Raw genomic sequence first — 27334 nt, forward strand, 5'->3', positions numbered from 1 at the left:
AGCCATACTTGCAGTGGAGCTCTCATTTCCCGGGGGGGGGGGGTAACTTTTTTAAATTAATTTTTTATTGATACACTTAAGATACCATCAATTTACCCTTTTATGGTGTACAATTGAGTGGTCTTTAGTGTATTCACGAGTTGTAAAACCATCACCACTATCTAATTGCAGAACCTACTGCATCTTGTGTGTAGCAGGCTTGCAGACTTTACAATTGCAATTCAGCTGTGCAAAGAAAGCAAGAAAGCAAGCTTCACATTGTCTAACTCTTCTCTCTCCAGCGCTCTGAGTAGCAGCAGGTGGAAAAATGGCCTTCAGTTTGCCAAGTGGGTTCAGATCTTTTCCATTTTAAATAGTCTCTTTTCCATCATGAGTCTATTCCTTTAAGAGAAGAGCTTGGTCCTTCACATTTCTTCTGCTCCTTTCCAGGATGTAGGTAGATGCAGGTCTCTCTTGTGTTACTTGGGGAGAAAGAAGCCATAGATTCTTTCCATGTTCTTGGTGTGCCTGCTGATAGGACCGGCACTGCTGACTGGGGGGAACGTTACACTGACACCCGCCCCCCACCCCCGCAAGCAAATGGATCACATTAGGACAGTCAGAAACACCTGGATCCCCTTCAAACCTTCAACAGGCTGAGTGAGGGGAGGCTTGTCTTGACACCTCCTTTCCTTCGTGCTCCACCGTGTGGGAGACACAAAGCAGGGAGAGGACCTGGAACCATCCAGATAGTCTTGAAGCCACTTCCCACCCCACCCCCTTCCCCAGCTGCTTCTTAATAGGAAAAGTGGATGTTTCCTACATAGAAAACAAACTTAACAGTTACCAGGGGGTAAGGGGGGGGGGATCAACTGGGAGATTGGGATTGACGTATACACACTACTATATATAAAACAGACAACTAATAAGGACCTACTGTAGAGCACAGGGAACTCTACTCAATACTCTGTAACGACCCATATGGGAAAATAATCTAAAAAAGAGTGGATATATGTATATGAATAACTGATTCACTCTGCTGTACCCCTGAAACTAACACAACATTGTAAACCAACTATACTCCAATAAAAATTAATTAAATAATAATAATAATAATAAAGAAATGACATAGAAGCAAGAAAGCCAGAGATGCTCAGTTAAAAAAAAAATGGATGGGGATGGCTGACCCCTTGGACACTGATTCTCTCCCAGTCTTTCCCAGTCTTTCCAATGCTCTCCTCTTCAGGCTCCTCTTTCTCATTCTTGTAAATCAAAAAGTACTTCTTTTAAATCCCATCGCCCTTCCTTCAAGGGGAAGCCCGATGGCTCAACCTTAGTCACAGACTGGAGGTGACATTCATACCACAGGAGCAGCTCTGTGGGCCAAGTCGTCAAAGCCTTGCTCTTGACCTGGAACCTAGAGAAGAACTGGGAGCTGGGGATTGCCAAGTACCAAAATGACATCGACTTAGTTGCCCCAAGACAGTGTTCTTGTTTCATAAGGTATTTAGACCTTAGGGAGGGCTTTATAGGAGAGGCTGGTCAAGTAAGAAAGCCAGGCTCTGGAGCCAGGTGGACCTGGGTTACCAGCTTTCCAACTGTGTTGACAATGGCTTTCTGGGTGATTTTATTGAGGAAAAATATCAAGAATGTATGAAAATGATTACCACGGTGTATAAGAAACAAAAACCTTAGTTGCCTAAGTAAAGAGAGTCTGGCTATACCCTTTTCAATTCTATCTCTTGCAAAAGGAATTTAGGAAAATTGACAAAAGACAACTAGTTAGGCTGGAAGTGATGGCATTGGTCGCGGAGTTAGTTCTGGCACTCTCTCCTCTTCTGCCCTCCCGAGGACAACTGTGAGGCTTGTCTGACCCCCTTTCTTTCTGATAAGTAGTTTGGAGAAAGCATCGCAACTCCTCCGTGGACTTTGCTTCTCTAAAAAAGCTTCCAAAGTCTCATCCTTGAAAGTAAAGTAAGAAGGAAAACAATCAAAGGGTGTCTAAAAGGTTTCTGTTTGGGTGGGCAAAGTACATCCCTTGAGTTATGCAACTGGTCGCAGACTGCATGGATAACAATTGTTTTAGGACGAATCCCTGTGAATGACCCTTGAACCAAACTCAACCTACTTTTGAAGCTCAAGGCCACTTTTGTCTGGGGGATCGTTACCACCCATCTCCATGTCCTTGGGGCTTCCTTTCTCTTTCTAGGCTGCCTAACTCAGAAACCTCTTTTGGAGATGAGCTCCCTCCACAGTCATGCAGGAGGCTTGGGTGGATAGAAGTGCAGCTTCAAGGCCGATGGGCCAAGGTCCACTTTAACGGGGACGTTTGATCGCCAGGCACAGGTCCATCTGTCAGGGTGTCATCCTGGTACGCGCTGCGCCAGACACACAGCAAGCAATTCCACGCCCTCCTCTTTTTTCCCACGCGCCGTCTGTCTCCTACCCTAGAGATGTTTCTGGTTACTCGAGAACACGACCACTTGATGTTGCAAGGTCAGGCGAGAGAAGGGCAGCGACAGCAGGGAGACTTCAGAGCCTGTGGATGAGTCATTCACTCGCTGCTGGGAAAACGCAATGCAAATTTACGAGCTCAGCTTGGGAAGTTGCAGCGAAGTGGGAAAAAAATGTTTCTAATTTCTTTTTGGCTGCTAGGATAAAGGCAGAAAATGCATCAGTTGTCAAAAAAAAAATCCATAAATCGTAATAAAAATGAAAACAAAAACAGTTTCTTTTGTAGCAGTTTGTAGAGGTGAGAAATTTAGGTTCTCAGGGGTTAAATTCTAGTACCTTTGTTTTTAAATTTTAAGATCTAGGATTGTGTGAAATAGCTGTTAAAACGTGGATTCAGATTTTATAGGGGAAGTGGCATCCAATTTCCTGTTTTTGATTCCTTTAAGCTCTCAGAATATGAGAAATTGGCGATTTAAAAATCTTTGTATAGCCGAGAGGGAGGTGAATTTGTATGGACTTCAGGTTGAAATAGACATGATGGAATATCTTTTAAACTTGTGAAACTTATGATGAATAACAAAATATTACCCAAAATGTATATTATACAGATCCAAACTCAGGAACCTCTTTCACTACACAATTCCTTCGCTTCTCCCTTAATGACAGAGTAATACACACATTTACATTCAGGTCATCATGTTATAAAAGTGGACAGCAGAGTAACATGGCATATAGGGTACCTTGCCCAAAAGAGGGGAGGGGCAGAGAGGGAGAAAATGCAAGTGGCCCACGTGTCAGCCTGAGGCTGAGATGGGAGATGTGCTTCTGCCGTTCCCTCTTTGGGGTGAGGTGGGGTTTCCTTGTGCTTCTCATCATGGGATTGTTTCTCTTCCAATGTTGGAGGGAAAACTGGCATTTGGACCACATTTATTTATGTATTTAACAAAGATGTATCTAGCTCTTACTGTGTGCTGCTTTAAGTATACGTCTAAGCACTTTACAAATATTAACTGATTTAACTCATCTAATCCTCGTAACAACCTAATGAGCTCGATGAAGTTATCTCCATTTTTTCAGAAGGAAACTGAAGCACAGAGGTTAGGCCACTTGCCCAGGTTCACACAGTTAATAATTGAGGGACCCAGGATCTGAGTTGAGCAATCCAACTTCACAGTCCTTTACTCCAAAATATTTTGCAAATTGTGGTGTCTTCCTTAGGAATTTTTAAGAGAAAATTTCTGTATACGATTGTGCACCTTACAAGTGGACTTCAGAACCCAACCAACACGGTAGTGGGTATCCTTTCAGACTTTTTTCTGTGGACATTAAATATATATGGGTATGTGTGTGTGCATATATATATGTATATACTGATTGGTTATATAAATTGGTTGATATATATGATTTTTTTTGAGTCAATAATGATTGGTGGTCAAGAACATCCAAATTATACAAATCTCTCTCTTTAACCCACTTCAGTCTCATAATATGTCAGTTTGGTCTCATTTAATGGACTCTCCCCTATTGATGGACACCTTGTCTCTGTCTGTAGTATAAATAAGACTGATATGAACATTCATTCATATTCCCTTTGTGACAGAGGGTTGCCCACTGTCTCTGTTTCATTAGATCACCTACTCGAGCTTATGTGTGAACATCCCAGGGCTGTATTTGCATGTCAGACACTCAGGTATTATTATGAGTAACTCAAAGTCTCCACATGTAAAATGTGCCTTCATTTACTGTTAAACAAACAAACGAAAAAATTGAAGACGTTGTCATCTACATCATCCACAGCACTTTATGTAAAGCCCACCATACAAAACTTTAGAATTCTCATGCCGGGGCCTCCCTGCCTGGTGAGGACCAGGTCAGCTTCCTCTTTCCCCGGTGAAAGCGTGATGATGCGGGCTTTCCTCTGGCTCCTCCTGCCAGGAAGCCTGCTACTGCAAATCTGGTGCCCACCGGGTACTGCCATCTGCAGTACCAGATCCCATCCTCCTCTTCTCCCTGCCTCGAGTTTTCTGTTTCCAGTTTATTAAACTCACTTTTTGTAAAAGCATTTCAGATCCTTTTGAGAAAGAAGAGGCTATAAAAACAATCTCTTTAGTATTATTAATAAGGAGATAAAATGCATGTTTCAAAATAGCCATTGTTGGGCAACATGGTGATTTAAAAAAAAAAAAGAAAAAGGACAGACTTTAGGCTAAAGCTATGTGAGTCCACCATTCACTTGTGCAATGGCTTTAGGCCAGCCATTTAATCTCTCCAAGCCTCAGTTTACTTCTCTGTAAAGTGGGTTAATAATACCTGGGTCATGGGGTTTCTTCGAGGATTAAATGAGATGCTCAGAAAATTACAAATGTTTAATTGAAAAAATACTAAGGTGTAAATCATTGTAAAGCGTAGCTCCTGTCACTTGCAAACACGTAACTGTGCTCTCAGTTGTTGTTGGGGGCGCGTGTGTTTTGTGCTTTTCTGGTACCTTCGTACAGTGAAAAGAATTGAGGACCTGACGTGAGCGGGTGGTGTTTATCCCCTGACGCAACAAGATGCTCTCTGAGCTTTCTTGCTGGAGTGTTTGAATTGCAGGGACCCAAACTCAGAGCTCAGTGCTCGTGGGTTGGGGTCTTCCTCTACCGTACGTCCTTTTGGTTCTCAATTATCCATGTGATGGGGGAGGGGAAATCATGACATAAGCGTAAATAAACGATCATCTGCGGATTATATCACCTCCTCACACATCCGCCTGCTTTTTATTTTCATTCTCCGTCTTCCTTCCCACGGAGCGGGCCCTCGGACCATCGCCGTCACCCCTTCAGAGGTCTGGGTCAGCGATTCCTCTCTCTGCGCCCTGTAACTAAGACCCACAAAGCGCTTTTCTAATCTCATCTCCTGCCTTCACACACAAACGCGCGCGCGCACACATACGCACTACAGGGGTTCCTAATATTTTGGAAAAAAATTTTTTTTCATCAAGTTGTTCGTACCATCCTCCTATTTTCTCCCTTATCCGACTTTTTATTTTGAAAATTTCGAATCTACAGAAAAAAAAGAATACCCTCACATCGATTCACTAATTTTTTTTTTTTTTTTTTTTTTTTTTTACTATTTTGCCACATTTGTCCCCTCCTCTTGTTCCCCCGGCCCCCTTTCTCTTTTTCATTTTGGCGGAAGTGTTGAAAGTTGCAGATACCCTGAGCTTGCATCCCTGCCCGCCTTGCGTGCATCTCCTCGGATGTGGACCTTCTCCGGCGTGAGCGCAGTACCGTCATCACGCCTTTAAAGCGCACAGTTGCCCACGATCACGTTCACACGTATTCAGATTCCCCCAAGGATCCAGCCATGTCCTCCCCCCTCCCCCCCCCCCATTCATTCAAAGCTCATTCAAGATAGAGCTCCGCCCCTTCCCCTCCCCTGTCCTTTCTGAGGTGCCCAGCTTTTGGCACATCGTGGATTTGTCTGATCATTTTGTTCCTCTAACCTCTGTGCTTCCTATGAACTAGAAGTTAGTGCTAGAGGTCTCTGTCCCTCTGTCTCTAATAAAAACGACAACGGCTGGGGCGGGGGCGCCTCCTTTCCTTGCCCACCTCGAGCAGGAGGGGCTGGGATGAGCACACAGGAAGCCCCCCGTGCAGCAGCCAGAGCGCTTGGTCCCTCCCTTCTTTCCGTGAACCCTCTCGGAGCACCTGCTTTGAGCAGGCACATTGCAGCGAAGGGGCAGGTTGGGAGCCCGGCCCGTCTGCTTCGGTTCCGTCTGGGGAGCTGACCTTAAAGAAACCCACGTGTAACGGAATGGCCGTCTTAGTAAGAAAAATGAGAGTGTAAAGCGTGAGGAGCGGGCAGAGGGGTGACCTCTTCAGTAGGGTGGTTGGGAAGACCTGTTGGGGAGGTAACCTTTGGGTCCAGATCTGGAAAAAGGAGAGTGACCCAGCCGGCTAGGGCCTGGGGAGAAAAGCGGGCGCGGGGAGAGCCAGGGCTGCCCGGGGCCGGGCGCGCGTGCGTCCTGGGCACCCGCCGGGCTCCTCCCCTCGCAGCTCGGGGCGCAATCGGGGGTCCGCGCGGGGTGGCCTTTTCCGCTACCGAGTTCCCTCCTTCAGGCATCCCCGTTTTAATGCGGATGGTTTAAACACAGCTTCTTTGGAGGATGAGGGTGGGCCTGGTCCGAAAAGAACTCCCCTGTTTATTTACAGATCAACTAGAAAACCCATCTCCATTTCAGAAACTTTAGCAGATGAAAAAAAAAAAAAAAAAAAACTGTGCTATTTTGAGTCAAAGGAGTACTTGCTTCCCCTTTATTTTGGGAACCACAGCTCGCTAGTTTCAGAAAGGGGTGTGACTGTCCTTAGAGGCCTCCTACGTCAACCAATGAAATGACGAACAAGGTGAAGGTCGCAGACCTCCTGGAAGCCTGCAGGACCAAACGCAGGATGAGCTGGGGCGACAATGCAGAAAGGATGACAGTTCAGAGGAGAGCCCCTGAGGCTTCTCTGTGCGCCAGGAGCTGTTCCGAGCTCCCACCGCCCGCCTTCCCCACGCGGAACCATCCGTCTATCGTCCTCTGAAGTTCTAGGCAGGGGTCCCCCTTGGCAGTGTTTCAGAAGGACACAGATCACTGGGGAGCACCTGCCCCCCGCCCCCCTCCCCGGGCCCAGGTGAGCCTAGACGATTCTGGTGTGCCTTCAGGTTTGGGAACTCTGCCCTCTAAGACCTTCTCATGGAGCTCATAACAGGTTTTGTTTTGTTTTCAGTGTATAAATTCGACCATGAGGCTGTACTGCACGGCAATATTCATCTGATTTCAGTTTAAAAATCATCTTTGGAGTCCCCAGAGTGCTTTGGGTGGCGCTCTACACATCCTAGTGTTAACTGAATAGACGAATAGGAGTCTAGCATTCAGAGGGGTGGTTCCGCCTGTCTGGTTGCCCGCACAAGCCCCCCCCTCTGTCGGCGGTTCTTCCCTGAAGCCTTAGGCTTGCTGACGGCACCCTTCTGTGCCTCTGGCTCGGCCGGCCGTCTCTCCTGGTCTCCAGGCTCACTAGTCTCACTGGGAAGCATACAGGATGCGATTGTTTGGGTGTGCCTGCAAGCATCTTTTCTCTATGCCTGTGCCTCCTCTTTTATTTCCAGTCTTGGTGAAGGCCACCACCATTGCCCCAGGCCCCAAGCCACTTTTGGTTAGAGGCAGATTCTATGCCTTTGAAGCTCCAGGTCGCCTCACTTCACCTTGCACAGTGACATTTGTCTTCGTCTGTACCTCCCTCTCCAGCCCAACTCCTGGACTTCCCTCCTTGTTCCCTGAGGGGGTCAGCTTGAACTAGTTCCCTGAAGGGGCCTTGTTATCTCAGGGCCAATACTTTGCATGTGAAGTTCCTTCTTCCTGGAATCCCTGTACTGACTTTGCCACCTGGCTGACATCACTCCCATTTTGACTCACAGAGCATTTCCTTCAGGACACTTTCCTGCCCACATCCTTTTCCTCTTGCCTGAGTGCGATGTCTTTTCCTATGTCCTGCGCAGCCTGTGTCATTGACTTGCCACATTGTATTGTAATTTTAATTCACCTATCTTCACCACAAGAATATGAGTGTCTTTAGGGCAAGAATTATATCTTGCTGACATAAAACTGATGCTCAATAAATAGTTTTTGAATGAATGAATGAACAAATGTATGAACAAGCAGCCAGTTTGTCAACAGTATCCACCTTTGAGTTTGTTAAACCATCTGCAATGAAGAATAAAAGCGTACTTTTTAACTCTTCGTTAATGGAGAGATTTTGGTGGCTTGAAGCCAGTTCTGGAATGGTAAAACAATGCCATGGCTTTTGTATTCCAACAGGAACTATGGGATGTATAAAATCAAAAAGGAAAGACAATCTGAAAGACGATGGAATAGATTTGAAGACTCAACCAGTACGTAATACTGACCGAACTATTTATGTGAGAGATCCAACGTCCAATAAACAGCAAAGGCCAGTAAGTAGATAGTCTCAGGGGAGCATTCCCACAGCAGGATCAAAGCATGGCTGCGTAATTTAAACACCAAATCTGTACCATGTGCATGCCAAAAAAAAAAAAAAAAAATCATGTCAATTACTTGGGCCTCCAATAATTTTTGATATGCTTTGTAACTTAATCCTTTAAAGAGCTTATAAATATTTTCAGGATAACCAGGCCACTTAATGTACAATAAAGAGGGCTTTGGTCACCTTCTTATGTGTGGAGATAATCACCTTTCCTATCCCTGGTGTGAAGACCCACTCTTTATATATAAAGATATGCATCTGAGCTGGTGTGACTTAGGATAGATAGTGAGATTAGAAGGAAATGCTGGATTCAAGTCAGAAGCCAAAATAGGTCCTTTGGTGTATCATACTTTATCCCATCTTGTTGTTCTTTAATTAATTCAAAATAGTACAAACACTGAAGTTGCCATGACTTATTACAGAGAATTAAAAGATTTTTTTTTTAAAAGCATAACTAATTCTGCCTTCTAACCTTACACAGATATCTGTACCAACATTTTTATATGAGTGATATGTTGTTTGATGCATCCGAGAAATGCTTGGCAGATGAAGGACTAATGCCGCATTTCATGGGAGAGAGGAATAATTAATTGGATAATTATTAATTGGATAATAATAATAAGTTGGATAATTACAACCTTAAATGCACTTTATTTCAGATTTTATATCCTCTCCATCTATTCACTCATTATATGTATGTATGTATATCTCCCATTGCCTGGTTTTTATGGAATTCCTCAGCATTTAAGCTAGAAGTAGCTTATTCCACGTTAGCCCAAATGCCTTCATTAAGAGTTTTCATAGTTTCTCTAATCTGACATGTTTTTGAATGCCTTGGCATTCCAGAAGTATGTTATTGTTGTCACGCCCTCTGCCAGCCCTCTCCCCCTCATTCCCCATTATGCTGCAGGTTGACGTGTGCCAAAGTCACATGTCACTATTGAAATTGGTAAGTCACTGTTGGCCTTCCTAAAAAGAAGTGGAGATGAAGAGTGAATATATTATGCTGTTAATTACCATACTTGATATTTCTAGACAGATACATTAACATTGTAATTTTATATATAGAAACTTAAAATGTGTAAGATTATTGATAACTTTAATAATTTGGTGAGCATAAATATATAAATGTAATATTTAAAAACATCACATAAATAGGTATAGATGTGGAACTAGTCTATGGAAATATGACTTATAGAAAGTGAAATGATACAGGAATTGGACTCACAAATAGTTTTCTTATTATAGACTTCAAAGTTCTCATAAAAAGGATCTGGCTTTTTCTGGTATCATGTGCTATAGATTTTACATGCTTTAAAACCCCCATTTTTCTTACGTGATGAAAGAAGATGTCCTTTATTCAGAAAAGCAAAGGAAAACAGTACAAACTTATGCACCGTTTTCCCTCTCCTTAAGAGTAAAGGAGGTTCAAAAGTTAAGTTAGAAAGCAGAAGTAGTAAACATGTTGGAAGCCTCTCAGCTCAGTCCCACACACCGGGAACGCTTCCTTGTGCCTTCTGTGGTCACAGATGCCCTTGTTTACGAACCAGACAGTTGGCCTTATTCCATAGATAACACCCAGCTCCGGCCAGACGTGCCCAAAATCCACCCCTGGATTGATTACAGGCGGTGTGATGTGACATCAAGGCTGAACTGAGGCAAATTCAACAACACTCTAAGGAAAAGACATTTTAAAGAAAAAGAGTGATGATCGATGAGTTCCATACACGTGTTTTGGTCTTATAAAAAGTGTGTTAAAACATTTGTCAACTAAGGACTCTTTGATATTTGAAAATCAGCTTGCTGCTTTCAAAATGATTTAATCAGTTTCTCATCTTGTTTCCTCGAACTCATTTAAAGTTGATCATGCATCCTAATTATGCACATCTAAATGAGTTTAAAAATCAGTGTAAAGCTTCTTGAAATCAGCATTGAAGGATAATATGGACCCAAGATTTTCTGATACTAGAAAAACGTAATGCCCCCCACCCCCGGAGATTTTATGGGCTGACTTTCATCAGAAATTTAAGTTTCAGTACAAACTGTTTTGGTCCCCATTCCACTAAATCGCTTTAATCAAGGAGAAACATGATTTGTGGGTGTAAGCCTCTGACAGTACCTTCTCTAAAAGAAGCTCAAGAGGTCTTACACATCCTCCCCCCGGTCACTGAGGGAAAAAGGGATTTGATTTAAAAGGTGATTGAGGTGGCCTTTGTGCCACCAGACCCTTCCTGATAATTCACCTCTCAACTAAAATAACAGAGATGCCATCTGTCCCCATAACAGAATCAGGGTCGGCCACAGGAAGCCTGGGTCTGTTAGCACTTGTTCTCAGCTGCTAGAGACCGAGCCCTGACTGAAGTTTTTAAGACAAGTTTGGGAGTTGTGAAGATCAGCAGTCCTGGGCCGGGTGGCACTTCCACAAGGTCACCAGGGCCCCTCTCTATCTTTTTCTCTGCTGTCTCTGGTGACTGGTTTCCATATTTCTGAGACCCCAGTTCGTTACCTTCTTCTAGGCAGAAAGAAGAGGGCCAGGGAATACGAGAGTCAGGCCCAAAGCCCCACACAACCTGCTTGCAGATAAACTCCTTCTGCATCTGCACAGAATGCCGGAGAATCAGAAAGCATCACCATTTAGCTGGGCACATTGCCTCCCCCAATGATATTAGGGGTCTGGTACCAAATCAGAGGGAGGGTGCTGATTGGGTCAGCAGCTCGCAGCCAGTCTCCAGAGCCCTGGTCATTTCCTGCCGCCAGGCCCATGGCCGCTGGAGAAGGAGAAGCCGTTCCCTGGGCTGTGGAGGTCAGGACGCAGCTCCACAGGACTGCTCCTCGGTACTCCTCTTCTTTCTGGCTTAATGAATTAACAAATCTAAACCCCATTCGCTTCTGCTAGAAAATGATGCAACATTCAACACGAATGTAAGTGTAAAAAGCTAAACATAAAAATGTATGTTTCTAACAAATATTCTCTCGTAGGTTGCAGACTCTCAGCTTTTACCGGGACAGAGGTTTCAAAATAAAGGTATGTTTTCACGGCAGCATGGAAGTTTCTTTACTGTTAGAGCCTCTGTAAAGTAGTTGTCCTGGGTGTTTTTGTTGATTTTTTTTTTATTATTGTGAAAAAATATACATAGCATAGAATTTATCATCTTAACCATTGAAGTATTCAGCTCAGTAGCATTAAGTACCTTCACACTGTTGTGCAACCAGCACCTCCATCCATTTCCAGAACTTTCCCTCATCCCAAACTGAAACTCTGTGCCCATCAAACATGGAACTCCCATCCCTCCTCCTCCCAGCTTCTGGTACTCGCCATTCTACGTTCTGTCTCTATGAGTTTGACGACTCCAGGAATCTCGCCTAAGTGGAATCAAGCAGTATTTGTCCTTTTGTGGCCGGCTTTTGTCACTTAGCGTAATGTCTTCAAGGTTCATCCATGTTGTGGCATCCGTCAGAATTTTCCTCCTTTTTAAGGCTGAATAATATTCTGTTGTATGTATAGACCACATTTTGTTTATCCGTTCGTCACAGTGTGTTTGGACTGTTTCCTCCTTTTAGATTTTGTAAATAACTCTGCTGTGAGCATGGGTGTATCATTTCTTAAACCTAGAGTTGGAAGTTATTGTGGTCGTAGGTCTATGTGATTTGAGATAACAAACACTGTACCGGTGTGCGCAGTATGTGACCGACCATGGACCACGTGGGCCCCGAGCCCCACTAGGAAGGAAGCGGGTCTTTATTCCAGCTGCCCATCTCTCAGCGCCTCACCGCATCCTTTGTGCCCCATGACAATTTGTTACAACATTTCTGCTGTGGATTCTCAAAGGTCTTCACTTGCGTTCTTCATTTTCAGATCCAGAGGAGCAAGGAGACATCGTGGTCGCATTGTACCCCTATGATGGCATCCACCCAGACGACTTGTCCTTCAAGAAAGGAGAGAAGATGAAAGTCCTGGAGGAGTAAGTGCGCCCGGGCATCCCCCCCGGCCTGCCGCCCTGGCTTGGCCGCCAGCAGCACGGTGAAGCAGACACCCCTCTGGGGTGGGCATGGGGCCCCCAGCCTCCTTGCTGCCCGAGGGAGCAGGGCTGGAGAGATTTTCCTGTTAGGCTTTGCTGTGAGCACTTCCCTAGGGATTTCCCTTTCTTTCCTTATCCATCAGTGCTGCCTTAAGAGGTCTGGGTCTATGTGGCGTTTGCATGTTATTTAAATTCCATTTTTTAAAAAAATTGATTTATTTATTTACTTATTTGGCTGTGTTGGGTCTTCATTGCTGCGCGTGGGCTTTCTCTAGTTGCAGCGAGCAGGGGCTACTCTTCGTTGCAGTGCGCGGGCTTCTCACTGCGGTGGCTTCTCTTGTTGCGGAGCATGGGCTCTAGGTGCGCGGGCTTCAGTAGTTGTGGCTCGTGGGCTCAGTAGTTGTGGCTCGCGGGCTCTAGAGTGCAGGCTCAGTAGTTGTGGCGCACGGGCTTAGTTGCTCCACGGCACATGGGATCTTCCCGGATCAGGGCTCGAACCCGTGTCCCCTGCATTGGGAGGCGGATTCTTAACCACTGTGCCACCAGGGAAGCCCCTTACCATTTTTATTTCGTTATTTTACTCAAGTTAAGACTGGGTGTATGGGTCCAACTGGGTGTGACTCCTCAGGGCGTGGTGCTGAAGCAGTGGTCGTCTCGGGAGAGTCCCCACTCAGCGTTCAGCGTTTCTGTGAAGATGCTTGGAGATCATCTCCGTGACCCCTCCAGGCTGACTCGCACACCTGTGGCCCTGCTCAGACCACAGGGCTCAGCAATGTGCTGAGAATAATGAACTCCAAGAATTCTAGTAATCCTTCATATGGCGTCACCTTGGCCTGCCAACCGCGACACCCTTGGTTGGTTGGAGGAGGGAGACCCTGATTAAGTTTATGGTGTTGAGTGGCTGAGAGCAGTTGTCAGTTCCTGGCTGAGTGTGAACTTGAGCCAAATCCTGGCCCTGCCACCTGATAGCTGTGTGACCTTGACGAGTCACTTCCACTCCACACCTTAGTGTCTTCACTTATGAACCAGGAACGGCAATACCTCTGTCATGGGGTTGATGTGAAGGTTATGTGTGTACATATATATAAACGTGGCACAGGCATGTAGTGGACCACGGCCTGGTGGCAGCTGTAATTGTCCTTCACGTCTTGCAGACGAGGGTCCCGTCTGGGTGTGGGAATCTGATGGGGAACATAGTTGCGGCTCACAGGGACCCATCCATTCCTCCCTCCCCAGCCCCTTCCCCACTCCACGCCTCTCACAGAAGGTGAGAGTGTGGTGATGAGGCCTAGCTGCTTGGGGTTATTTTATGGTTTTCTATTTCTTTTTCCCATGGCTTGTGTCTATGGAAATGAGACGTTTTAACAAAGGAGTTTATAACATAGGAACTATGGCCCTTTATTCCCTTGACTCCCGTTTCTGTAAGGACCCCTAAAGCATTTCTTAGTTGTGAACTTTTCGTTTCTGCAAGATGGGAACCATTTTCACCAACTCCCGTTGGGCAGCTCTGAGCACAGCGACCCACACTTCAGTCGTGAGACTGTTTTCTTTTGCTTCCATCACTGAACGTATTTATGTTTTAGCAAGAAGCATGAACTTTCTCCCTGGATTCTGGGTTTCCAGGGGTCTTCCCCGCCCTCCCTCACCCTGCAAGACAGACACATTAAGACAACTGCTCTTGTAGTTCTTGAGTCATTGAATACAAACCCTTTTGGATGCGTGTTTCTATTCCAGGCATGGAGAATGGTGGAAAGCTAAATCCCTTTCGACAAAGAGAGAAGGCTTCATCCCCAGCAACTACGTAGCCAAAGTCAACACCTTGGAAACAGAAGAGTGAGTCCTTTCCCGTGTCGTCTGCGATGGTTCCGTTTGTCGCTCTGGGTTTCTTGTTTATTCTTCGTCTTTTTCCTTCCTGGGATTAAAACACCCATGAAATGTTAATATGTCTTCTCAGATGGTTTTTCAAGGATATAACCAGGAAAGATGCAGAAAGGCAGCTTCTGGCACCAGGGAACAGCGCTGGAGCTTTTCTTATCAGAGAAAGTGAAACATTAAAAGGTGGGAAGTGACATAAGGCCTCTTATAAAACACTGTTTAGGAAATCATTCTTAGAAACGATTCTAGAATTCTGAAAAAAAAAAAGAATTTTTTTTGGAAAAAAAGTCAATTACTGGCAGACCTCGTTTTATTGGCTTCACTGTATTGTGCTTTGCAAATACTGCAGGTTTTTACAAACTGAAGGTTTGTGGTAACCCTGCATCGAGCAAGTCTATTGGTGCCATTTTTCCAAGAGCATTTGCTCACTTCATGAGCAAATGTGTCTCTGTGTCACATTTTGGTAATTCTTGCAGTATTTCACACTTTTTCTTTATTATTATATTTGTGATGGTGATCTGTGATCAGTGATCTTTCATGTTACCATTATGACTCACTGAAGGATCAGATGATGGTTAGCAATTTTTAGCAGTAAAATGTTTTTTTAATTAAAGCATATATGTTGTTTTTTAAACTGATGCTATTGAACACTTAATAGACTACAGTACAGTGTAAACATAACTTCTTTAATGCACTGGAAAACCAAAAAGTTTGTGTGATTTACTTTATTAGGGTATTTGCTTTCTTAAGCTGGTTTGGAACTGAACCCTCAATATCTCTGAGATATGCCTGTACTATGTTCTGGTAGTGAAAGTTTTATAGTTTGATAACAAATAAGAAGCTTAAATTATTAGTTTTGCTACTAAAAGTAACATAAAAGCAGACATAATTATGGCTATTTTTTTACCATGCTTTATGTTTACTGAGCCTCTTAAATTATTATTTAGTATAAAACTTGAAATTTTAAGAGAAAGAAAATCAAAATAACTTTTCAATTCAGCAAAATAATTTTTAAAAAACCATCACAAAGAAGAAAAAGTGTGTTGGTAAGCTTCACAGCAAACAAAACACTAGCTTTGTCAAGTAGACTTTTTATGACTTTAAAATTATGCACTATATACATGCTCAATTTATATTTTGCATATTTTTATGGCAAAATATGTCCACAGTATCTATAATGCCAACCTTTTAAAAAATATTTTATTGAAGTATAGTTGATTTACAATGTTATGTTAATTTCTGCTGTACAGCAAAGTGATTCCCTTATACATATATATATTCTTTTTCATATTCTTTTCCATTATGGTTTATCACAGGATATGGAATATAGTTCCCTGTGCTATACAGTAGGACCTCGTTGTTTATCCATCCTATACATACTAGTTTGCATCTGCTAATCCCAAACTCCCAATCCTCCCCTCCCCCATAATGCCAATCTTACTTACAAAATGTAAGTGTAATCTTTGCTTGTACTTCTTACCCCACAGGAAGTTACTCCCTGTCTGTCAGAGATTATGACCCCGTGCATGGTGACGTTATTAAGCACTACAAAATCAGAAGTCTGGACAATGGGGGTTATTACATCTCCCCACGAATCACTTTTCCTTGTATCAGTGACATGATTAAGCATTACCAAAGTAAGTGAAAATGCAAGGTCAGACAAGAAAAGATACATCTATTATGATAAATATATGGTGTCAAACATTTATATTAAATTTTTTTGTATCCTGAAACTTTATTGAATTCATTGATGAACTCTAGTAGTTTTCTAGTCACATCTTTAGGATTTTCTATGTATACTATCATGTCATCTGCAAACAGTGACAGTTTTACTTCTTCCTTTTCAATTTGGATTCATTTTATTTCTTTTTCTTGTCTGATTGCTGTAGCTAGGACTTCCAATACTATGTTGAATAAAATGTTTTATGTATCATATTTATTTTGGATAAAGTTGGAGGATGATATTCTATAGTTGGTTCTAAATTAATCTATAAGTATATATTCAAAGTCAGATTTGATCTTTGTGAATAATTATCCTAGTCCTTCCCACCTAGTTTGTGCTGTTTAAGAGTTAATGTTCCAGAACTGCAAAGAGAAAAATGGATATTATTTTCGCATAGTACGTATTTTTACAATGCATCTTTAAATATCTGGAGTAGGAATACAAATTTGTAGAACTGTGTCCTAGTGTATACATGTCTATGTGTGTGTAAAGTACATACCACGAGTACGTATTACTCTTGGTAAAAGAAAACAGAAATAACAATAACACCAAAATATTTAGAAGTGGCCTGTCAGTGGTCCTCTGTCGCCAATCTGCTCTATAGCCTGGCTAAGCTGAACCCATGACTGTGTGTTTGAGGCCAGTTGTAGTGGGCAACTCTTGTTACTGCTTATCTCTTCAACCTGCTCCAAGGGATTACGCATAAAATTTGCTTAGGTCCCAAAATATGGAGAGAGCAAGTACCCCAGATTTTGTGGAGTCCTCCTTCCCTCTCTGTTACCCGCATCCATTTATCCATCTGGCATGTGTGTTGAGGACTTGTGGAGCCCTGGCCCTGTTCTGGCACTGGGGCCCCTTGGTGATGTGACCAAGTTCCCGCCAATGTGCCCTGGAGAGCTTACATGGGCTCTGTAATTAAAATTATATTCTATTAAGTGTGACAACGTGTCAGCCTTTGTTTATCTGTTCATTTTGTTGTTTTTATATTTATAGGTTAGCATTACTAATGAATAAAATCAAGTCTGTCTTAAATTGTCTTTCATTTAAGAATTTCAAAAGTCATGATTATGCAGAAGATAACCCTATAAGCATCTTAGGTTCGTAGACCTTGGCAAGTTGAAAATGATAAGACTCATAGTCCGGACTTCCCTATAGATACTGGTAAAACACAAGGGACGACTCTTTCCACGTTTATTTTCTCTTTCAAATTAGAGCAGTCAGATGGCTTGTGCAGAAGATTGGAGAAGGCATGCATTAGTCCCAAACCACAGAAGCCGTGGGACAAAGATGCCTGGGAGATCCCCCGGGAATCCATTAAGCTGGTGAAGAAGCTCGGCGCCGGGCAGTTCGGGGAAGTCTGGATGGGTGAGTGTGTGGCTCTGGAGCCAGAGTCCCTCCTGGGGGCGACGGCAGGAGAAATAAGGGCTCCGGCCGATTTCTATCAGTTTTCTCAGAAGTATCACTGCTTTTGTTTTCCTCTGTCCACCTGTGCCAAGAACCAGGCTACACAACCTACGTGATTAGACTCTTCCTCTTCCTCGTGACTTAGTAGTTCTCTTTCAGGATGAATTTTTTTTTCATAAATTTATCTATTTATCTATTTTTGGCTGCATTGGGTCTTCGTTGCTGGACGCATGGGCTTTCTCTAGTTGTGGCGAGCGGGTCTCCTCTTCGTTGCAGTGCAGGGGCTTCTCATTGTGATGGCTTCTCTTGTTGTGGAACACGGGCTTTAGGCACGCAGGCTTCAGTAGTTGTGGTGCACAGACTCAGTAGTTGTGGCACACGGGCTTAGTTGCTCCGCGGCATGTGGGATCTTCCCGGACCAGGGCTCGAACCCATGTCCCCTGCATTGGCAGGCGGATTCTTAACCACTGCGCCACCAGGGAAGTCCCAAGGATGAATGTTTACAAGGAAGGGGGCAGTGGGCATTTATCCTGGTGGTTCTGTCTACTCTTCCGTGATTCTCTCATCACCAGATTCTCTGGACACACATGTTAAGTGCAGGAATGTGCTTGCATCTCAGGGAAGGGTACAGTTGGGTTAGGACCAACCTTACTAGTGGGCTTAATAGGAAGCCTCACAGGTATTGCAGTTTCTCACCAAGAAACTTTGTAAAGATACTCAAAATTCCACCATCAGAGAATCGTTCCTTACTGTTAAGTACTGCCTTCTCAGGCTGGCAAGAAAAGCACCAAAATGATAACAGTGGCTTTCTCCAGCAGGTACTTTTTGCCCACCTGTCTTTTCTAAAGCTTTTATAATGACTGTGAATTCCTTTTTCTTTTGTAAAAAGAATTTTTTAAAACTATTTTTTACTGGATCATGGTTTCCACGCCAGCACTGTGTGAGTGAGAGCCAACATGATTTCTAAAGAAAAGGGGCAGACAGCTTTTAAAACCCATCCAGCCCCAGCCCAGCCAGTCTGCGAGGGAGAGGTTTCCCTCTAAAATCTCGGCCCCTGGGATCACAGCTTTGCCCATTTTCTTCTGTTGTCACTGCTTTAGCCAAAGTATCGTTTAAATATGCCTCTGCATATAATTAATTCTTACTGCGCTGTAAGTCTGTGGGAACATGATAACGGAATTCAGGTAAATCACGATTACACAACCTCACCTTGCTCACTGGGGTCTGCGTGTGTACCTGGCAGTCTGTTTCCGGCTGGGCCCGCAGATCTGGGGGTGTGATCGTGCTCTAAGTGTGTCTTTGCCACCACTCTGCGGCCCAGATCATCACCTCCTCCCCCTCCTTGCTCTATCCACCTTTTTTTTTTAATTGAAGTAAAATTCATGTAATGTAAGATCAGTCATCTTAAAGTGGACAATTCAGTGACGTTTACTACATTCACATGGCTGTGCAGTCACCACCTCTATCTAGTACCAAAATACTTCCGTCACTCCAGAAGGAAACGCTAGACACTCCCCTTCCCCCCCCGACCCCGGCCCCTGGACACCCACCCTTCTGCTTCCTTCCTCTATGGCTGTGATACCCTAGGGACCTCGTGTAAGTGGAATCATACAGATGTTTGACTTTTTTTTTTTTTTTTTTAATTTTATTTATGGCTGTGTTGGGTCTTTGTTTCTGTGCGAGGGCTTTCTCTAGTTGCGGCAAGCGGGGGCCACTCTTCATCGTGGTGCACGGGCCTCTCACTATCATGGCCTTTCTTGCTGCGGAGCACAGGCTCCAGACGCGCAGGCTCAGTAATTGTGGCTCACGGGCCCAGTTGCTCCGCGGCACGTGGGATCCTCCCAGACCAGGGCTCGAACCCGTGTCCCCTGCATTGGCAGGCAGACTCTCAACCACTGCGCCACCAGGGAAGCCCCAAATGTTTGACTTTTTGTGTCTGGCTTATCTCACTCAGCATGATGTCCTCAAGGTTCTCTCACGCTGTAGCCTGTGTCAGAATTTCTTTCGTCTTTTATGGTTGAACAATATTCCATTGTATGGATATACTACAGCTTATCTATTTATCCACTGATGAACATTTGGGTTGTTTCCACCTTTGGGCTATTATGCATAATGCTTCTTTGAACATTCGTGTGCAAATTATTGTGTGGACAAATGTTTTCATTTCTCTTGGGTATAGACATCCTTCTAGGAGTGGAATTGCTGGGTCACATGGTAATTCTATGTTTAACTTTTGAAGGAACTGTCAAACTGGTATCTGCTCTTTTTTTTAAATTTTTTTATTGCCACTTTCCCCCAAGGTATTTGCAGTTACTTCTTAATATATTTTTTCCAAATCCACAGAATAGGGGCAGGTATAATAAACACTGTATATTCTTCACCTAGATTCACCACTTAATATTTTGCTGTATTCTCTATACACACACACACACACACACACACACACACACACACACACATACATATTTTATTGTTACTATGGAGCCACTTGAGGGTAAGGTGCAACGGTGATGACTTTCACCCCTAAGTACTTACACAGGTGTCTCCTAAGAGCAAGGCCATCAACTCACACTGCATATTGATCACGTTCGGGAAGCTCCACGTAGGTCCACACTGTCTAGTGTAGAGTCTACATTCCAAATTCCCCCCATTGTCCCAGTGGTGTCCTCATGGCTGTCGGGATCGTGTGTTTGCATTTAGTTGACCTGTCTGTAGTCTCCTTGAATCTGGAACGGTCCCCCAGCCCATCTCCATCATTCATGACAGGTCAGTCATTTTGAAGAATGCCCCTTATTTGGATTTTCTGATTTTTCCCGTGACTTGGTCCAGGTTACGCCCTTGGGCACGAATAGCATCTAAGTATTAAGCGATGCCGTGTCTTCCTGCGTCCACTGGGACACAGAATGAAGGTTGGTCCCATTATTGCCAATGTTCTGTTTGATTTTAAGGAGGTCCACCATATTTCTCCATTATGAATGTTACTTTTTAATTCCCTGTTGTAACTAATGAATAATCAGTAGGGAGATTCTTTAAAATTGTGTAAATATCCAGAAGAGCTTTCCCCAGATGCTTTCAGCATTACTTGCTCATTTGGATTCTCATCCCTCTTAGAGGCCATACTTCTGTGAAAGCTGCAGTCGTCTGTCCTCTGACCACCCTCCCCTAAACACGGCGACTCCAACCTCCCGCTCAGGCCGGGAACCAGGACTCTGCCTTCCGTCCCTCGCCTCCCCTTTCCAGACTCGTGTCTTTAGTGAGCTTATTGGCAGGAAAATACACATTCACGATTACATTTCACTGCCCTCTAGGTCTCCAAGTCCATCCTGCCTCTCTGCACGTGAGTGGGGAGGAGATGAGTGTCCAGGGGGAGGGGAGGAGAAAAGAATGTCCCAGCTACACATTCCAAGTGCATTTTCATCCGCTGTCTCACATACTCGCAGCAGTAGGGCTGGAAGAGAGGAGTCACCGTCACCATCGATGAATGAGGGAGGGCCCTGAGAAGCAAGGAAGCAACTCACCCAGAGTCACTCAAGGCGGGGAAGAAGCCAGCTGCCCCGGCCTCCCAGAGACTCGGACTCGCTCTCTTGCTAAGCTACCTACAAGTTAGTTGGACCTCCCTGGCCTCAGTTTCCTCATCAGGAAAATGAGCAAACAACTATCTCATCAGTTGCTGCAAGGAAGAATGAGATTATGTACCTGAAGTGTTTCCTGTAGAGTCTGGCTCTGTGTGTGCTCTATTTTTCTTATTATTGTCATCTTACCATGTTTGACTATAGTCACTAGAAGCTATATTTCAGTGGATTTTCCCCCAATTTTAATTACAAGTTCAAACTATAAATAATCCAGTTAGACCTTCCTATGGATATTTGGTGACGAAGGCATTGCGTATCTGTCTTGAGGATAAAAAAGTAGAGGGAGCTTGCTGGGGTGTCCTCGTCTGCTCTGAAACAGTGACCCTGCATACGGAGTGGTCGTGTGGAGGTCTGTTCCACCCTCCTTGCGTTCAGCTGTGAAGTGGGATAAAGGCATTGAACTGCATGCTGTTTGCACCCAAGAGATCAGATCGGCTGGTCTGAGAAGTTACCAGTTTCAGGAGGAAGAGATTGTGATAGCCCTCTTGTGTTTTCTTAAAATTTCCCCGAGGGCTACTAGCAAGTGGAATGGTAAGCCCTTTACCAGCTCCACCATGGGGGTGCCCACCGGTGCCATCTGCCAGCCCAGCTCGTACAGGCCAAACACGCTGAGGGTGTGAGCTCACAGGCCCTCAGAGCAAGGCAGCAGGGGAGGGCCCACGCCTGAGAAGACCTGCTCTCAGCCCGGTTCTGAGCCTCTGAGCCAATTTCTGTTCAGCGGCTCGAGGCTGTGCTGAAATTGTCACCTGGAGCTCAAGCCACTGGGCCTTTCTGGGATGGAGAAAACCTCTTTGCTTCCAATTCCAGATGTGCTAAGTCCCCCCGCCCCTCCACCCTCTCCCATTCATGGGCTTCCACATGCTCAATGTCGATGCTGATTTTAGAGGAGTTTTATTTAACGTGTACCCAGGTGGTGCCTGGGAGAAACTGAGGTGTAGAGGAGAGGAGAATGGGACCATGGAAAAGATGGAATTGGTCTCTCCAGAGTGCTACTTTTTATTTAGACTGTTTGAAAGAGGCTAAAAATCTTGGGGAAATTCAGCATTTGGATAGGTTTGTTGATCATGTTTGTGTGTGTTTGTGTTAAAATTTACCACCGTAGCCATTTTTAAGTGTATAGTTCAGGACTGGTATGGGCATTCACACTGTAAAACCAATTTTCAGAACTTTCATCTTGCAGAACTGGGGCTCTAACCTCGTTAAACACAACTCTCCTTGCCCCCTCCGCCCAGCCCCAGTTAACCACCGCTCTACTTTCTAACAGTGTGGCTGCTCTAGGGACCCCGGGTAAGTGAAATCATGCAGTTATTTGTGTGTGTGTGTGTGTGTGTGTGAGTGTGTGTGTGTGTGTGTGTGTGTGACCAGCTTATTTCATTCAGCATGATGTCCTCCTGGTTCATCCATACTGTAGGTGTATGTAAGAATTTCCTTCCATTTTTAAGGCCAAATGATATTCCACTGAATATTAATTATACAGGAATATAGATTACCATATAGAAATCCATAAACAATGGATTTCGGTTATCCGTTCATCCACTGATGGACACTGCTTCCACCTTTTGGCTGTTGTGAATAATGCCTCCGTGAACATGAGTGCAAAAATATCTCTTTGAGACCTTGCTGCCATTTTTGGCGGGGTACACACCCAGGAGTGGAATTGCCGCATAACATGGTAGTTCTATGTTTATTTTTTGAGGGACCTCCATACTGTTTTCCATGGTGACTGCCTCAATTTACACTCCCACCAACGTTCCTCCACATCTTCCCCAGCACTTCTCATTTTCTGGTGGAGTTTTTGTTTGTTTGTTCGTTTGTTAGTAGCCATCCTAGTGGATGTGAGGTGGTGTCTCATTGTGGTTTTGATTTGCATTTCCCTAATGATTGGTAATGTTGAATATCTTTTCATGTGTTTATTGGCGATGTGTATATATATCTTCTTTGCAAAAATGTCTGTTCAAGTTCTTTGCCCATTTTTAAAATTAGGTTGTTTGTTTGATTTGCTAATAATGTTTGAAAAGGGAGAGATAGCAGAGGCTTACTTGAAATGGGGGTTATAATAGAACCTAGCCTGTAGGGATGGTGTAAAAATTGAATGAGATGATGCAGGTAAGCATTTAATACAATTGACAGCATTTAAGAACTGTTGTTATTATTAAATACTTAATTTTATTATGAAGATAGTATGATAAATTAGAGCAAAGGCTATGAAATAGAGACGAGAAATTACCCAGGATTCCCCCCTCAACACAAGCTGTTTCTTGCTGTTTTTTTTTTTAATTAAACTTTTTATTTTGAGATAACTATAGAGTCACGTGCAGTCATCAGAAATAATACAGAAATGAGAACATCTGTTCACACACTTTTACACAGATGTTCATAAATAAGAGCATTATTCATAATAGCCAAAGAGCGTAAACAACCTAAATGTCCATCAGCTGATGAATGGATAAACAAAATGTGGTGTATCCATGCAATGGAATATTATTTAGCAATAAAAAGAAATAAAGTCCTGATACATGTTACAACATGGACGACCCTTGAAAACATGATGATAAAGGAAAGAAACCAGATACAAAGGACCATGTATCATGTGATTCTATTTCTGTGACATGTCTGGAATAGGCAGATCTGTAGAGACAAAGTAGATGAGTGGTTGCCTCAGGTTGGGGGATGGGAGGATGGAGACGTGATTGTTAATGGGTACGGGGTTTCCTTTGGGGCCAGGAAAATGTCCTAATAATTGATTGTGGTGATGATGCCACAAATCTGAATATACAAAAGCCAGTGAGTTGTATATTTTATTTTTAAGTCATTATTTAAATTTATTTAAATTTTATTTATTTAAAATAAATTATTTAAATTTATTTTATTATTATTAATATTATTTTTGGCCATGCCATGCGGTATGTGGGATTCTAGTTCCCCAACCAGAGATTGAACCCGTGCCCCCTGCAGTGGAAGTGCAGAGTCTTAACCACTGGGCCACCAGGGAAGTGCTGAATTGTATATTTTAAATTTATTTATTTTTTAATTTTTGGCTGCGTTGGGTCTTTGTTGCTGCATAAGAGCTTTCTCTAGTTGCGGTGAGTGGGGGCTACTCTTCGTTGCAGTGTGCGGGCTTCTCATTGCGGTAGCTTCTCTTGTTGTAGAGCATGGGCTCTAGGTTCACGGGCTTCAGTAGTTGTGGCACGTGGGCTCAGTAGTTGTGGCTCACGGGCTCTAGAGCACAGGTTCCATAGTTGTGGTGCACGGGCTTAGTTGCTCCATGGCATGTGGGATCTTCCCGGACCAGGGCTCGAACCCGTGTCCCCTGCATTGGCAGGCAGATTCTCAAACCCTGCGCCACCAGGGAAACCCCAAATTGTATATTTTAAATGGGAAAATGATATGGTATATGAACTATATTTCAATAAAGCTATCGTATATATAAAAGAAATAATACAGAGAGGTCCCATGTAGCCTTTACTCAGTTTCCACCAATAGTAACATCTTGCAAAACTATGGCATACTATCACTGCCAGGATATTGCTATCGAAAGTTGTTTGTTTTTTAATTGTACCTTTCTCCTTCTAGTTTTGTATTAAAGAAAGAAAAGAAGAAAGGGAGGGAAGGAAGGAAAAGAAAGAAGAGAAAAGGAAAACAATAGAAAATTTTGATCTGGGATCTCGTGCAAGCATGGTTCTGTGATTCTGGCTGCCAGCCAGGGAGCTCTTCCTTAGCCACTGAAATTACGTCAATTTGTTGAATGCATTTAGCAGAGGAATGCTGGGGAATAAGACCAAAAGAATATTGGTGGGTGCTGTCAGGTCACAGGATGCCCCTCTCCCGTGTGTGTCTGCACGTCTCATTCTGACCGAGGGACCCATTAAGAGCAAGGTCTGTGCAATTTAGAGCTGCCAGAATTTAGATTTTACTTCTCAAGGAATCAGCTGGCTAGCTTTGCTCGTTGATATAAAAAGAACAACAAATTAAAAATTGTAACCCTGTTAACTAAGTAAGTGAATATTTTCGTCAAGTGTGAGAAGTGGCTCATAGACTCCCAGGCACGCTTTATTGTCTGGGTTTTTTGGTCTGAAGCACCGTAGACAAATACGAGGATGTGGTCTGTCCTGGGGAGGGGTGGGGGAGCAAGGGGTGGGGAATAAAAGAAAGGAGTTTCTCCCTCAAGCTGTTTCCTCTTGTCCCGGTAATCCTCTGACATCTGGCTTGGAGACACGTTTTCCTCAGTGGGCTGTTGGATTCCCAGGGAACTGACCCATCAGTGACACGAAGGGTGATGTTTCCTGTTGCCACTCGGTCTCTGAAGAGACTTTGGGAAAGAAAGGAAGCTGATTTTGCGTTGAATTTTGCTGGATCAGTTTTCATAGGAGCCACAGCTGCATTGACATGAATCACCAGCCGCCTTCTAAAATCAACTACGTGCATCTTTTGTAAAACCACCCTCCATTATGTGGTAGTCAGCCTCTTTTTGACAAGTTAGTCACACCTGGAGTTGGAGCTTTCTTGGCTTTCTTTACCTGTGGCAAAGAACAGCACCCACACGAAATTATTTACTACCTTCAAAAGATTTTTTAAAATCGCTTTGCAACTCCCTTTTTATTTATTTATTTAAAAATTTATTTATTTTTTATTGAAGTATAGTTGATTTACAATGTTGTGTTAGTTTCAGGTATACAGCAAAGTGATTCAGTTACATATAAGAATCTTTTTCAGATTCTTTTCTCTTCTAGGTTATTACAAACTATTGAGCAGAGTTCCGTGTGCTATACAGTAGGTCCTTGTTGTCTATCTATTTTATACATAGTGGTGTGTATGTTTCCATCTGTAATGACAATCCAAATCTCTGTGACTGGTGTGAACCTGCCACTACCAGGGGATATCTTGGTACAGTACAGTTTGATCCTTAGCGCTGAATAAAAATCATGCCTTTAGTGCAGGTGGAAACCTGCCCTATCGCGCAAATGTCAGAGCCCTAAGAGGCCACCGGGCGGAGGCTGTGGCCATCCTGGAGCTGTGTTTGACACAGCTGTTTTATTCACTGTTCGTCTCAAACTCTTTATCAGCATTTTTAATATCTTTAGCAGCTGCAGTATTTCCTGCTAACTTTTCCCCCTACGCTTGGAAAGCGTTTTTCTCTCCATCCTTTACCCATAATTTTATTTTATGTGGAAGTCTGAATGAGTCCCATGGCTTTTATGACGACAAAGGGAGAGTAGTTCTGCTCTTTTCTCTTTGGTTGCTACGGGATGTAACAAGCAGACAGAAAAGTGCATAGCACACAAATGTTGGATTTCGTAACTAATGACAACATGAAAACCTGCGTGGTGACCACTGAGGTCGCAGCCCGAAGCGCCCACTCACCCCCTGCCGGTCACAACCCCGCCTGTCCCCCGAAGGCAGCTGCCGTTCTGACTTTGCCATAATTTCCTGACTTTTCTTTGTAGTTCTGCTATTTTTGAATATGGAGGTGTGTGTGCACACTATAGGTTAGTTTTGCCGGGTTTTGAACTTTATGTAAAGGAATCCTACCTATTTCTCACTATTTATTGATGGCCCTGGAGTCGCTCCCACGTTTTGGCTACTGTGCACAAGGCTACTGGGAACATCTTTGTGCTGGTTGGTGCGCGGGTACATGAGTTTCTCTAGATGACCAGGAGCGGATTTGCTGGATCACAAGTGTGATCTTCAACCGTGAAGATCTTCAGCTCCACGAAATGCTGCTGACTTAATTTCCAAAGCTCTCGTCCGGGTTAGACTCTCACCAGCAACGTACAAGGGTCGGCAGTGTTCCATTTCCTGACAGCACAGTGGTACTGGGTAGATGTGGGCCCCAGGTCGGCACAGCCCGAGTGGGTGGTCACTCAACACAACTGCACTAGAAAGGAGTCTGCTGTGTCTACATCCTTCGAGGGACCTTGAGGATATTGTTGGAGACAGAAGCTTTACGACTGAATTTCAGTGATGCTCAGAAAAGAGCCCAGGAAAGGACCTGCAGGAACTGCGCCAGCTCCCCTGCCAAGGGGCCGGCACTTAACCAGCACTCAAGATTGTCAGACTTTGTCATTTTTGTCTTGCTGGGTGGTTGTTTCTCCCTGTGGCTTTATTTGCATTTCGCTGATTACTGATTAGATTGAGTTTCTTTCACAAGTTTGTTAGTCATTAGAATTTCTTCTTTTTAAAATGCCCATCCAAGCTTTTGCCTATTTTTCTATTTTTCTTATT

The 27334-nt window shown here is 43.8% G+C and overlaps 1 protein-coding gene across 4 annotated transcripts in view; it reads left to right on the top strand.

Moving 5' to 3' along the window:
* LYN (LYN proto-oncogene, Src family tyrosine kinase) overlaps positions 1 to 27334 on the top strand; it is a 110921-nt gene that overhangs the window by 45651 nt on the left and 37936 nt on the right. For 3 of the 4 annotated variants that reach the window (XM_082433018.1, XM_082433019.1, XM_082433020.1), the window contains exons 2-8: positions 8273 to 8409; positions 11439 to 11484; positions 12316 to 12421; positions 14213 to 14311; positions 14433 to 14536; positions 15841 to 15990; positions 17289 to 17441. In XM_082433018.1, the coding sequence (XP_082289144.1) occupies positions 8278 to 8409; positions 11439 to 11484; positions 12316 to 12421; positions 14213 to 14311; positions 14433 to 14536; positions 15841 to 15990; positions 17289 to 17441 (790 nt within the window). In that variant the 5' untranslated portion in view covers positions 8273 to 8277. The remainder of the gene's footprint in view (positions 1 to 8272; positions 8410 to 11438; positions 11485 to 12315; positions 12422 to 14212; positions 14312 to 14432; positions 14537 to 15840; positions 15991 to 17288; positions 17442 to 27334) is intronic. The other variant, XM_082433021.1, reaches the window with a different exon arrangement.

The sequence above is a fragment of the Balaenoptera physalus genome (assembly GCF_965194825.1).
Source record: "Balaenoptera physalus genome assembly, chromosome: 17".
NCBI classification, from domain to species: domain Eukaryota; kingdom Metazoa; phylum Chordata; class Mammalia; order Artiodactyla; family Balaenopteridae; genus Balaenoptera; species Balaenoptera physalus.